This window comes from Lepisma saccharinum, chromosome 13 (genome assembly GCF_977018435.1).
Source record: "Lepisma saccharinum chromosome 13, izLepSacc3.1, whole genome shotgun sequence".
NCBI classification, from domain to species: Eukaryota; Metazoa; Arthropoda; class Insecta; order Zygentoma; family Lepismatidae; genus Lepisma; species Lepisma saccharinum.
The window spans coordinates 56,427,021-56,442,439 of record NC_139241.1 but is presented as its reverse complement, the minus strand read 5'-3'; the positions used below and the strand labels follow the sequence as shown (position 1 = coordinate 56,442,439).

General features: G+C 40.2%; 1 protein-coding gene across 1 annotated transcript in view; it reads right to left on the bottom strand.

Annotated features, from left to right (window-relative positions):
* Positions 1 to 15,419, bottom strand: part of CARPB (Carbonic anhydrase-related protein B) — a 460,462-nt gene that overhangs the window by 78,009 nt on the left and 367,034 nt on the right. Inside the window, exons 4-5 of the mRNA XM_083133565.1 lie at positions 13,089 to 13,280; positions 8 to 103 (exon numbers count right to left, since the gene is read on the bottom strand). Coding sequence (XP_082989691.1) covers positions 8 to 103; positions 13,089 to 13,280 — 288 coding nt within the window. The remainder of the gene's footprint in view (positions 1 to 7; positions 104 to 13,088; positions 13,281 to 15,419) is intronic.

The following is a 15,419-nucleotide window of genomic DNA, read 5'->3' as shown; positions in this document are numbered from 1 at the left end:
AACTTACCTGCAACAGTAGGGATATGGCTACAATTCCTTGAGCTTTATACACTGCTTCTGAGAAGTTGGAGTAAAGTTGAGAGTTAAAACCGAAGATTTGTATCTGTAAGTACAATACATAAAAGAATATATAAGTATAGCATTATGCCTATGTTATAGGCATATAACAGTTATCCAGATAAATATCATTCAATTAATACTAAAACTAGACAGTGACAGTGTAACTATACTGAAATTTATTATATTATCTTCATAATGCTTAGATTCTGAAGAAGATGGCTTCATCTAGAAAGCTCAGTTTACTGTCATCTTCCGAAAACGGGAGTTCTGGATAAACGATTACGGGCTATCGAAAGTTGACTCTAATCTCATCTTCAGAAGTCTTAACTTCTGGAGAAGATTTTTAGATTTCGAAAGCTGACTCTGCCCTCATCTTCAGAACACAAGAGCTCTGCATAAGCGATTACGAGGTTTAGAAAGCAGACTCTAACTTCATCTTCAGGACACACAAGCTCTGAATAAAGAATCGAAAAGGATTCAAATGTATCACATACTAACTTCAGAATAGGTTACTTCTGGAGAAAATAACTGTCTTTACTACTCTCACCCTCACGCACTGTACACTCATCCTCAAGTGCAATTTACTCTGATCTTCAGAACGCAAAAGTCCCGGAGAAGATATCAATCCATCTGAAGTTGACTTCAGAACTGACTATACCCTCATCTTCAGAACAGGCAACTTCTGAAGAAGTTTTTCTTCCTTCGTTAAAGAATGAGCCAATGTACACCACCCTTCGGCGTTTGTCAAGATCTGGTAAGTAAGTATTTATGTTTTTCCAATACCAACCATTATCGCAAGGAGAAATAGTATTTTGTTTACTTTACTTAGAATTTCTACATCTTTGGTTAATCGCAACGAAAAGACTGAACTGTGAGTAGAAAAAAATTAACACAAAACACCCAGTATCCAAACATAGTTCCTGTGGAGTCGAATTGCGCCAAGATGACCACTAACCCACTGAAGATGCATTGTCGAGGATGCCTCTTGAAGTTTCGAATCTTCAATTGAACTGTGTTGGGAAACACAGCATATCTATAAACAATAATCCAGATGGTCAGTTTGTGCACAATTTATTTACAGTGGGACTTCCAATTGTCAATTTAATAGAAGTTAGGTTCCATTGCTTGTGTTTTTACGTTTTGTTTATTTTATTATATTGTTCCAGTATAGTTTACGTATCACTCAATTTATGTTTAGAAAAAATGCAGACAATAGCCTTGAAGGTACATGGAATAGAAAGGCAAACTTTGTTTGAGGATTCTACAAAATAATTTTTTGAAAATGAATTATGCCACTTGAAGGAACGTTTTCGTCAAAATTACGAAGACATATTACGATAGTTTGGCCATAATTGTTCTAGAAGGCAGATTAAAGAATAGGATTGTATTATGTACATTCTTCAGTTTAGCCTCTTGAGACGTCTGCATGAGTAAAAATATATGTTCGTATGTTTGTATTTTCATTACCCCCTTTCTTATCTCTTCTTTCTCCATGTTTTCTTCTCTCCGTTCCAATGTCTCTCTCTGTGCTCTTGCCCTTTGTCTGTTTCTCAATGAATCTCCTTCTCTGTCTTTCTCCATGCCTTCCTCTCAATCTCTGTTCCCCATCTCTCTGTATCTTTACCTTATGTCTCTTTCTCCACGTTTCTTCCTTTCTGATTCTCTCTCTTCTTTGTCTTATCTCTCTTCCTTGCTCTCTCCCCAAACTTCCCTCTGTCTCCTTCGTTGACTCATTTTATATTTGTGCGTTCTTCTTTGTATTTCCTTTTCTCCCTATCTGCCTCTCTCTTTCTCCAATTCTCTCTGTCTCCTTTGTCTCCCTGCATCTTGCTTTCCCTTCTGTTCTCTCTGCACTTCCCTTTTTATCTCCCTTTATATTTCACTGTCTCTTTCTGCACACGTTTCTTCCTGTCTGCTTCTATCTCTTCTTTGTCTTATCTCTCTTTTTTGCTCTCTCTCCCCAAACTTCCCTCTGTCTCCTTCGTATTCATTTTATATTTGTGCGTTCTTCTTTGTCTTACCTTCTTTCTACCTGCCTCTCTCTTTCTCCAATTTTCTCTGTCTCCTTTGTTTCCCTGCATCTTGCTTTCCCTCCTGTTCTCTCTTCATTTCCCTCTGTCTACATCTTTATCTCGCTTTTTTCCTGCCTCTTTCCACTTTTCTCCATGCATCTCTCTCTCTCTCTCCTGTTATTCTTGCTCTCTGTTTCCCCACTTCCCTCTGTCTCCTTTTCCTACCTGTATCTCTCTTTCTATATTAACCTCTTCACTTCCTTCTGTCTTCTTTATATATCTTTCTCCTCTACTCTCTCCCCATCTATTTCTATTCCACTCTCTCGTAAGATTGTTTTGGGTGCGCTAGTTAGATTGTTTGCAACAAAGCAGTGTAGGAAGAAAGCGGTGTTTTCTTTACCAACTAAAACAAGCGAACTTTCGGTTTTTCCCCTGAATTTCAACTCTTTCTCTATTTGCTCTGCCTCCATCCTCTCTCCCCGCTGTGTACGGAATACTTAAATTGCACGGGCGGTCCGGGAAAACCGCGTTAGGGTTAATTGGTGGAGAAGAAGATTTTAAACAAGGTCACAGGGGTCGTCTTCCGGGCTCTACTTTTGCCTTCTTACCACGTGGTATACAACTCGATTACCAGATGGCGCGCGGATCCGCGAGGCGTTAAAGTTGGCAGTGTTGCCAGCTCCATAAAGTAAAGGCTACAAAAGATTTCATGGATTCATGTGTATTGTGTGTAATGAGCGTCGGGTAATATCGGACACAGACATGAAACGTAAATATTTGATGCGCCTAAAGTTATTTCAAATATTGTGGGGATTGTGATTCACTTCGCCGTATCAGGCTGGGCTTTAAACTACACTACAGAGCATAGAATTCTCAAAGTCTTATCCAAAATTTGTAATGGCCTACATAAAAAATATTTCCTGTAACAATTGTTTGAAATTAAGACATATAACAAGACAGGCCACATTACCATATAACATTTCAGTGCCTATCTCCTTAGGGGAACACAACTTACGTGCAAAACATCAGCTCTCGATTTAAAATAACAAACAGAAAATAATATTAACAAAAATAAGTCAATTTGATATTATTATCCAGCATTTTCTTCTGATGGAAGACCAAAAGGCACATTTTGAACTGAATATATCAACAGATGATGGGAGGTCAATACTGTATGGGAACTTTTTCAATTTTCAGTCTAGGTTCTTTTTCGGTGACAAGGTTGGCAACCATGAGTGAAGTCAAATTTATCTTACACGATTACTCTAAGCATTTTTCCACGGTTGAATATTTCCAATAAAATGTTCTCGTATATATATATATATATATATATATATATATTAGCGTTTCAGATGTACTTAGAATACCAATAATGCTCGCTCTGGAAATTGTATTATTATAAATGAGGTCGCCTTAGTTGAAGAGGCAGGTCGGGAAAGATGGTGACGGGAGGACGAGAAAGTAGGACCAAGAGGGTGAAGAGGGGATTAGAGTATGGGGTGGAAAGCAGTTATATTAAGGGGAGAAAAAGGAAACCCTAGAAATCAAATTGGCGGAAAAATACTGACGTCATTTTCGACGCAGGGGAGGGAAGACGGCCGTGTTGACGTTGGGAGGGGGAGCTTAAGCAAAACGAAGAAGTGGGCAAAAATACGAAGAAAATAAGGTAAAGTGTGCGAATCGGAGGAAGAGAAAATATATTTTCGCTTCCGTTTTCTTATTTCCTTGACGCGAGCAGGGGGGGGGGGGAGGTTGTGTAACGACTTAAACTTCCTACAAAGCTACTAAAGGGTATGGAAATGAGTTTTGCGGATGTGGATGGCCCTGGCGTCTGCACTTAGGATGAGAAGAGGAATGGGCGGGAGCACTTCTTGCATCTCCGTCTCTGGTGAATGTTTCTATTATTCCTTCAAGCGAGATCTCTGTTTCCGACCTACATACACGAACGAAAAGAAGATGCAACCTATTCCATGCACAGTTACAACTTTGTTCTTACTTAAGTCTCGTGGAGCTTAGATTTTAAAGATGGAAGGTAGTGAAGTAACATAAGTTTTAGAATGCAAGCGCATATTGCCACGGAACCATTTTGTTTCGTTTATCTCAATCATCCTGTTTCTCCAGTTCAGATTAAAACCCATCGGCAATATCGATTGATGGATTTTGTTTATTTCTCTACGCTTTTCTGCACTTTTGGCTAGTCCCGAAGATTAGGATGAGTGATGACATGATGATTATTGATAAATGGACACTCACAAAGAACACCCATGCCCAAGTCGGGATTCGAACCCGGGACCCCTGGAGTAATATCAACTTATATTCGCAGATAAGTGATCCATAATATCAGAGAATACGACAATAAAGTTTGTAACTATTAGTATCAATCAACATCGCACTAAATATGAAATCATAGGTCCCAAGTTCAAACCCTGGTCAAGCCATGGTTTGTATTTGTCCATTTCATTCATTTCAGCTGTTCATCCTCATCGTTGTGATTAACCCAAGAGGTAGACAAGCGACGTACAATATCGGTTTGGAGAAGGATGGATCATATTTCCCCGCCTTTACTATTCTATACGTTTGACGTATAGACGTATAAAAATGAATTTTGAAAGAAAATTTCACGAAACGTATTCTTCCAATGCAATGGCACAAAAATGTATACTTTATTGACGTATCTACTATTCATACAGCCAATTAGGATTAATATTATAAAAATAGAAATCGCATATCAAAAATTAATTACAATCATAATAGTTTTCACATTTAAGAATATTTCGACGGGGGCTCTAGCCAGGCAGCTCATCCTTATATGCGCCACTGGTTTACTGATTGTGAACAACCCTCAAACATACACCTGAGCAGTGACGTAGCACAGTTCTCTGGGGGACCCCCTTCAGTGCCAGAGTGGGACGGACGTAAAATAGTTAGCTAGTCACCCCCCAATTATAAATAAAAGTAACTTTTACCCCACGTATTCTGCCTTCTCATTTTTTGTTATCGACTTTACATATCAGTGTTGTAGCTTCTCGAAATGAAATCAGGTTAGTCTGAACTTCTTCTCGGATAAAAAACTGGAAGAAGAAATTAGAAATATTTTCTTGTTCTTCAACGCTGCGGCACAGCCAGGATTCTTTTATGAAGGAGGGGGCTTTACGCAGCCAAATATTATGTTCGCTATCTTTTGTACTTTTTCCTTGCAACATTTTAAAGAAAGATTACATAAAATTTACAGATATTGTTTTAAAAATACTGTTTAGGGAGTTAGTTGATTAATGGATAGTGAACACCCCTTGGACTTTGGGATGGATGCGCCTTCAGCCCCAAAAGCCATCCTCTGGCTTCGACAGGCCAAGATTCAACGTAAGAGCCGCTCACATTACGCTTATAATACTAATAGTGCGTAATCAAACCTATCATTTCAGTTATGGGGGTTGAACGGATCTCTATACATTGTCTGCATCGAAGAAGTACAAGCGGACCCCAGTCTTGAGAGATATATAATATAGCGGCGATGGGACTCTATTCACTGAACATTTGTCACTCAGTGAAATGCCGATTGGAAGGACTGGACCTCCCAAAAGGTTTTTGCCACACTGACACGGTGTTATAGTGGACCTCAATATTATTATTCATAATTTTAATGATGTCATTTCTTTTCGGTAGACCACTGACATTACTTAAAGACTTTTCAAGAAATATGAACCATTTTATTAATAGATCATCACAAGTCGAAGTGTGTGTGTAAAGGAACGCAGGGGGATGTCATCCCCAGTTAAGAAAAAAATCATAAAGAACCTCCTTCCCCCAAGCTAGAATAATTTGCATAAGCATCTTCCTCCACCTATTGCATTGTCTTGAATTTGATCCACATAAGGATCCTTCCTACCTAGGTAGCTCATCCCCAAACTCGAACAAGCAAATTCGCAGCTAGGAACTTTCACTTTGAGCACTGTAGATCACAAAATCGTAACACACTGGAAAAGAGGAACTGGTTCGACAGAAATTTCAATATGTATGAAAAATGAACTTCACAAAATCCTCCAAAATAACGGTGACATTTAACTGAAACGCTGTATACCCCGTGTGCCAAAAGAGGGGCTACTGGCCATAAGAGAAAAGCGATAATCGTCCATGGACTACACTTCCTACTGAGTTTTGGGGCTCCGTTGAAGTAAAACGTAACAGGTGTGGACAATGTGGGTAATTTATCTCAGATCTTATATCAATTTTATATTGAGGCTTGAGGCCCCCTTGAAAATATTTGGTGGGAAGTTACATTTGAAAATATCACGTGTAAAACCAATATTACTGGTAAAGGGTCGTGCGTTATCAACTTTCATTGTTTATTGTGTAGCAAAAAGGCATCGACTGATTGAGCAACTGAATCTATATATTGGATTCATAACTGCAGACAACTGACAAGCTACACTATGTTTACGACAAACTGAGTAGCTATAATGTTATGAGTTGAGGAATACTTTCCTATCAATGGCTCATCTGCGAGCAAGTAAGTTAATTCTGCATTTCAATGGAGACCCCTCTGGCTGACACAATACGCTACTGCTTATTATCGCAGACGTCGTCATATGATATGTTACTGGGAACCAGATTTCTGTTTCGTAAATCGACACCATCTGTTGAATTTCTGGGATTATGTAAAATTTCAGCACAGAGATAGAAAATTGCGGGGCCCTTACACCTAGCCCCCCCCCCCCCGCATTGCGGGGGTTGCGGTACGGCTGCTCCGCCACTGCCCTGAGCTTCAACATAATGATCATTTCCACTTACCAGGCATTCCAACAGACAAAGAATTCAAACGCGCGTCTCATCATCTGGCATTCAACCTGATTGGCTTCCGTCACGAAACTGTGCTGCAACCTGATAAACAAGTACAGCGCTTTCAGTGCCATTTGTTACCAAAGTGCTGAACTATGAAAACCATAAATTGGCAATTGGGAGCCTCAGACCCCTTACAAAGGATGTTCCTCTTGCACCGAGAGGTGTTTAGTAAGCACAAGGCTTTTCGCACACTCGGAATTCAATGCCAAACACCGCTATTTACATTCGCTGCGTTATTCTTAGCTCGAGGAGGTCCGATGTACATGAAGAGGCGCTGCTGGGAGCTTAGTGCCCACAAGAGGATTTGGCCGAGGCGAGAACAAGCCTAGCTCTCGCAATAAACATGGACGTCCACTATCATTGGTCTTCTCCTGAGCCGATGCATCATTTACAAGCCTCTTCGTCCACTCCCCGCTGGCGGTCGGGTGGCAAATTTGCTTAAAGAGTTCTCGAAGCTTGACGCTGGGTGTTTCAACACCTTGGCCATAAGGTGGCGCTACCATTAGAAGGCTTTCATTTTCCATGATCCCCTTCGCAATGGCAGAACTCTCTGCGACAATCAAAATATATTCACTATCTTATTAATAAAATGGAATGAAATGCATGCAACGGGAGAGGTGGGGGTGGAACGTTTAAGAAACAATATGTATGTATACAAAAATATAACTTCAAGATTTATCTTGCGGATTAAATAACTTAAAAATCCATGACAATTGCAAACAGAAAATAAGTGTATAATGTAAAAAGTTGACTGAAGTGATGACAATCTAAGACTGACATCTATCGTAAGAAAAAAGACAATGAGAGTTTCAAAGTACTAAAATATTCCTTTACAATTAATATAAATTTGACAATACAGGTTATAAAAGTTAATTTGTGGTGCACGCAACTGCAATTTATAATCATTATATATCTTTATGCACGATAAATATTAAAGTTTTAATGTAAACGTGTTTCAAAAAAATATACTAATAGAGGCCTATCTATATCAAGTGTTCACCTATTCCATGTTTCTTCTCATTCTAGTCACATTACAGAGAAGTGACGTCACGAATGCTCCTGCGCACAGGATATAAATGGTAGCGTCTAATTTTCATAAATTAACATGCAGAATTTAAATTTTGAATATTGCAAATTTACGGCTTTAGTTTGGAAGGCGAAGGAAAAGATCCAGAAATCAATGAAGAAGGACAGTGCAATGAGTGTCAGAGTAAAAAGGGAAAAACTGGATTCAGATAAAACACAAGAATAAAAACAGATTCCGATATTCATCAAGGACCTATGCCTCCAAGAGAGGCAGTGGCGTCGATTAAGGTAGCGAGGGGCGGTTGTTTCTCACTTTTCACCACCTTTGCCCCCTTACTATGCTAAAACGTATCTACATAGGGAAATAAATAAACTGTCTTTGCCCCCCCCCCAGTTTTGGAACCCAATCGCCGCCACTGAAGAGAGGTGAAGAGGGCAGCAAGTGAGTAATTTTGTGCTTACTACTAGCAATACTACACTATGGCGCATATTGTGTCTATCAATGTAAGTTGGCAACCCTGTCGGAACGCAGGTGAACATGCGCAGACATCTCAAAATGTGCAGCTGCAAGGCTCGCAATCAGTCTGTCACGGAACGCTGGCTGGTTCAGACGCGAATCTTGACAGTAGAGGCGTTCATCCGAACATGTTCCATTCAGAGACGTACCAAGGAGCTACAGAGCGCTAGGTACGTAAGATTACGTTTCCTGGACACTTTTATTGTACAATACCATCGGACCCACCTCAATATGCTGTGACACGGCTTGATGGCGATTTGTTGTAGTGCCCGCTGCCGTCTCCTCAAAGAAACCTGTTCGCGGATGAACGCTTTCACTGTCGTGATCCGTGTCTGAACCGGTCAATGTTCCATGGCAGAGAGATTACAAGCCTTGAAGCTGACTAAGCAGGGGAGACTTTGCATATACGTTTTAGACAGGGCTACTAACGAACATTGACAGATACCATATGCGTCTTGTGTTTCCAAGATTGCGCAAGAATAACAAATGAGGGTTTAATGTAGTCACTGTCATCTAGGGAACAGCATAGTTGCAGGCGGGTGAGGCTCTGGCGACTGTGGTTTTTAGTCTTTAAATTTTTAGTGAAGTATGTTTGTGTAATTTGAGTATTCCTGTACTTATTCAAGACCAAAAATCATGATTCCATTAAACACATGACAGTTTGAATTTGGTTCAAAGTTCCCTTCATGCTCAGTTATAGCTCTTTCCAGTTCTTACGGCGGCTGGTCCTAGTTCTGGCAGGGGAAGTGGGGAGCGGGGATTACGCAACAGACCAACCAGACAACAGCAGTGGCGCCGAGAGACACGACGCGGCCGGAAAAAGCACTACGTGAAACTCGTTCTACTGGCTGCAGCGTTTCTTATCGCGCTGGATTGGTCGCTTTCCCGCTCCCCACTTCCCCTGCCAGCTTCTAGAGAGCCCGCCGTAAGAACTGAAAAGAGCTATAGAGTATTCTGAACTGGACTTACAGTTTAGAGAGGGATCCGAACCAGTATGTGCTTGCACTGGGTATCGGATCCGGGACCCCTTGATTACATGGCGATGTCATAAGCACTACTTCATCGAGAAGGCGAAACAGATGGCTAGGGGGGATTCGAAACTGGAACTGGTCCTAACTGTTGGTGTAGTATAGGGCTTGAGAATCTTGCTTGCACTTATGGAGGACAATGAGTTTACGGTGCGGTGGAAGTTCCCCTCTGCACACTTCAGTTCAAGGCCTGTATGCAGCAGAACAAGAGTAGAAGGGCCGCTAGCGTTGAGAGGTAAAATATACTGCAGGGAAATGTGCCCTCGTTTTATCGAAACCACCTTTTGTTCCTTCTGCCATCAGACTGACCCGTTACTCACGAATCAGATGACGAGAGTTGTTACAACGCTACAGTGCCACTGTTCACTTTGCAGTCCACACGTGCATACGAGAGCACTCTTTCACAAATACGGTTGGCTGAACTGTCCTGATATATTGTCCTGATGTACCCGTATAATGACGTATTTCCAAGTTCCATTGAGAGAAAGGTTCCTATTAACCAAATGAATCGGTGCTGTAGAGTGAACGAGGTTTCATAATATGGAACTGCATGATCTGTATTAATGCCTTGATATTATTAAATAAATGTAGAAGACTTCGCTGGACAGGGGTGAAAATAGAACCCTTGTTGGGAAACCTGATGATAATGTACCGTCGGGTTTAGGAGTGCCGGAGAGTTAGTTGGTGTACTGCATTAAACCGTAGGTCCAGTCCCAATTAGCACATCTATGCATAAAGTAGACCTAAAGTTTATTTAACATTTCGAAACAAGAAGTTTGTGGGATGAAAACTTGCTCTACACCTGAGTTGGTTTTGATTATTCTTTCATATTACCTACAGGTCTTGTCGCGGAAGAATAAACTTTTTACATAATAATGTAGTCATAATTTTGTCAAAGTTTTAAAAACACCCGATACTTCTGTCAAAAATATATGTTTAACGTAAGTCTAATCATTTAAGGAGTGTCTACAGCCGAGAGAAATTACGTCCGGACAACTGATTGCGGCACCAGCATAGAACGTCCAACAACAACGACAGTATCTTTTATGTAGTCACACATTTGTCAAAGTTTTAAGAAGACAAGAGGCGCGATACTTTTGTCAAAAATATCTATTTAACGTAAGTCTAATCAATTAAGGGGTGTCTATAGTCGAGAGAATTTTTCATCCGGACAAAAGATGGCAGCACGAACGGGGAACGTCCAGTAACCATTACAGCGAAAAAGAGCCTCATTTTCTCCGTTCTGAAACTCATCCGAGAGCTTTTAATTTATTTATACTAAATCTCTCTTTGCTTCGAGCACATCTCCAGAGTGCTTGTTCAGAGCGAATTCAGAGAATCGAATCACAAACCGTGTGTGATTGCTCTTTCTGATTCCTCGTTTGCAAACCTAAAATAGAAGCGACCACAACGACCAGATGTTCACGAAAAAAAAAAACGAACGTCGCAATTTGAATAACACAACCTTTTAAGTTGATTACGAACGTTTTGTTTTACTTGCTTTTTTATCACTCACTATGAGAAGAACAGGAGGAAAAGCAGAAATGAGAATGACAAATTAAAGCGACTCTGCTGTGGAACTACTTCTCTGTCTACACACATGGATCTACTGGGAGCCTTCGTCCAGTTGCGTTGTGCTGTAGACAAACGTTCCTCTGCAAAAGTTTCCCAATTTAAGGAATCGACTTTTTTCCTGATATTCCTGACCATAATATATTATCGGGATTGTTGCAAACAAGCGAGATTGATTATATCAACCAATTAACGTTTACTTCAAATTATTTTTGTTTACAGGTCTAAACTCAGATACGAACCACTGAACTTTCCTTTTCCTCCACCAGGGTTCAAAGTGTGAGCTTTTTTGAAAAAAATGATCAGAATTGTCCTTTCCATTACTTTTATTTACATGGAACATTTCATGATTAACATTGCTTGTATTTGCAACACGAAGCCGTTGTGGTTCAGTCGGTATTGTTACGCGGAGACCCGGGTTCGATTCTTGGGGTAGAGGAATCCCAGATGTAATTTCTTCATCCCTGCATGGACCGGCTATGGGGTTCACCCAGCCTTAAATAAAATGAGCAATCCTGAGGAGTAAAGACAATGATCACATGACTGCAACTATGGCTGAGATCATGACGTGTTGAGCCCACACCGTAAACCCAATTTCAAAAATTGTTTCTTATTTTTAAGCCAATTGTACAAAAAACGGTACTTTTCAATCTGCAAAGTTACATATTTTAGCGTAAAAGTCAGAAAAGTCGAAAAATTGCATTCAAAATTTAAGTTTACAACAGTTTTCTTTTAAGAACTGTATGAAGTCGATCAGCTACTTGCGTTTAAATGACATGACCAGGAATATTCGCATGATTAACCGTCAGTGTCGTTTGGTCGCTGGGAGTGCCGAAATATTTATGACGAAATCAAGACATCTGCTTGGTCCTATGCTGTGACTCTATCTGTGTTGAATGTTCCTTCAAATGGAATAAACATTTTGGTTCTCCAACGTATTTCCCCATTTCTCTTGGTTTTCTTCATTTTTTTAAATCCAGTGATTATTGTAATTCCCTCACGTGAACATTTGTTTTCTTACAGGTAGTATATACAGGCACAAATAGTCTGTGTTGACGTCACCTACACACCTGATCTTCCTAATAATTCAATTCACTGTCCTACATCGTTCGTAGAGATCGATTATTTTTACAATTACCAAAATAGACATTTTCAAATACAAACATTATAGACACAATACCTGCAACCTTTCACATTGTTATTTGTGAAACACCAATAATAACATTCACGTTATCAATAACACATTTAATGGCACATTGAAGTCCGCTGACTAGCTCAAAGGCAATGTAGCAAGATGGGTGTAACAAGAAGTATCATATTTCCACTTCTGCCACTCGATGTTGAATTAAGGTGTCCTTTGGGTGTAGAATTTCAAATTTGATAGTCTGTTCGACCTGCCATCTGTGTCGGAACTGGAAACTATTATTTCAAAACCATCCTGTGATTTGCATCTAATTTCCCATTGAACAATGACTCCAGCCATGGTTAAGCTTCTTCATGTGCAAACTTCAATTTGAAAGTGTTTATCATGTTTCGCAAATAATGGATGCTGTTTTGTTAGCAGTTCTTCTAAATGTAACAAGTTAACTCTTTAATTTACTGCCACAAGACATTTGAAAATCACAATGACAACGTTATGAAGTATGAGCTTAAAGTCTGACAATTTTAACACCAACTTTCTCCCTATTATCAACAAGTCGAAAGTTGTTTCACATGTACCTTTTCAAATAAAGCTTTGCAAAGAAACAACACACAAGCTGTCTTTATATTTCTACATTTTACCTTTCAGAAGACTAAAGCTTGTGTATGTAAGTTTCTGTTCTCTTGTAACCACGAGATGTAAGTCCTGGAGATCTTGTAATTACGGAAGATACCTACGACAGAGACATCTGTTGATGTGTTGGTTAAACTACTAGAAATTTTTACTTGCAATGCTTCCTAAGGCCAGTTGAGGAGTTTTGTTCATCCACTGTCTTTTGACTAGCAACTAGTTGTACAATACACAAAGCACGAACATAACGGAAATCCACATACCTCGGCAGGAAAGGCGTACCCGTTGACCGTGTGTTCAGACCCAGCGTGATCGTCCATCCCGTAGTGAATATGGATCTCTTGGAACTGATACCTATACGAGAGAGGACCGCCGGTGACGTTGATGTGGTGTCTGGTAGCGTTGTCCACGATGAAAATCACGCTGTGTCCTGTGTTCGTTATTGAACCGCTTACCTGTACCGAGAGAAAAGGAAGACACACTTTGTGAGAACTGGAAGCAAGGCAAAATAAATAAAACAGTAACAAATATCGACACTATTTTGGAGATAAGATTTCATGAAGGATAATTTTCTCGCTGTCTTCGACAAAGCTATAAACACTTTCACTATACTACAAGCGCAGAAGAAATAGCTTGGCAGTGACGTCATCTCCCACCTTCACCTCTCCTTCCAGAAGCGAAGGCTCATTCGCTAGAGCGGACGACAAGGTGGCGTGCAAACCAATCGAAATCATTCCGAGAGGGGTGATGCAGGCGTGCAAACCCCCACACTGCTAATTAGTCTAACAAACCGCAGCTACGAGCAAGGGATTGCAGGATATTTTGTTTCTTTGTTAGGGAGGGTTTTTTGGTTGGTTTTGTCATTGTTGTACAATGAGCAGTGGAGTAAAGAAAGGTAAGCCCTTGCACAGCGATACAAGAGAAATAGTTTTCAATGTGTATAAGTACTTTGATTGCGATGAAAACAAAACCACAGCTGTTCACAGAACGCCCGTGGCGACAGGTGTCAGTGAAAGATCTGTGTGGAGAATTTTGAAGAAGAAACACAAAAGTGTTGCGATTGCGAGCGGGAAATCTTTTTCAACGGCGGGCAAAAACCGACCGAACGCCCAGCAACATGTCACAAATCTGGATTCTTTTGATGAAGCAGTCGTGCGCCAAACAATCCATTGTTTAATACACGAAAGGCATTGTTGTCACCATACATAAACTGATGAAGGAACTGCAAGAAAATGTTAATTTTAAGGTTTCGCGTTGGTCGTTGCGTATGATCATAAGAAAATTAGGATTCAGATTTAAAAAAGCACAGCGTAAACAGCAGGAAGCTACTCCTTGAACGAAACAGCATCGTTGCGTTGCGGCGATCATTTTTGCGTGAAGTTAAAGAACTGCGCACAGAGCAAACCGCCGGTCTTTCATTTATATGGATGAAAGTTTCGTGAACACACACCACACTGTCCCCAAAGTTTGGCTGGATTCCAAAGATTCGGGGGGGGGGGGTTATTATTGTGCATGCCGGTGGTGAAAGTGGATTTGTGGAGGGGCGAAGTTAGTGTTCCTTTCAAAAACAACTTCTGGTGACTATCATGGGGAGATGAACGCTAACCATTTTATGTTGTGGTTCGAAGAACAGCTTCTTTCCAATCTGCCCCCAAACTTGTTATTGTGTGTGACAATCCTCCATACCACAACAAGTTACTGAAAAAAATCCCAACATCAAACAGCAGAAGGATGAAATGAAGTCGTGGCTATCATCTCACAATATTCCGCATGCAGAAGGTTTGCTGAAAGCCGAATTATATGAAATAATTAAAATAAACAAACATAAAATAAACATCTAGCAGTGCTAACATTAAATTGAAGATTGGTAGTTTGCACCGCGATTCTTGCTGCTCGTACTCTTACTCGTGCTATGGTTCCTTTCATAGTAGTTGGCAACGCTGACTTAGCAGGGAGTGACGTTACTGCCAGGTTATTTCTTCCCGGCTGTAATTCTATGCATCTAAGTATTTCAAATATAATTTGTGATGGCTGTTCAGTAGTGGTTAAAGGTGGTTCCTGCACATCGCAACAAGCAGTGAAGGAGTAAGTAGTATTGGTAATAGATAGTGTCTGCTTTTGTTTGTGGGTGGTTCCAAGGGACCACAGCAATACTACTCATAATATACATGAACGAAGTAACATATCTTCTTGTTTCGGATCAGGCCATTAAATTGACGTAATTTGTGTCAAGTGTTAAGCCCGCTTTAGACGAAAGCATATTCCTTAGCATTTTTCTTAACATTTGTGCCATGGCCAAAATGCTGCCGGGTAAAGTGAAAAATCTTATGGTATTTCAGATGCCATTGCATATTTTATGGCATTTCTCAAGGATAGGCTCGGTCTGTATCATTTCTCGTAGCGTAACCAATCAGAGGCGAGCTCTAGGCCACGATTGAAGTTGTAATGGCGGCCGCGTGAGATGTAAACAATGTATCACTTCACATTTTTAAAAGCCGATAACTATTCAACCGACAGGAATAACGTTTCGCATAAAACATTATTAGGTACAAAACAATGGCGTTGCTTAAATACATACTTTACAACGTTTACTG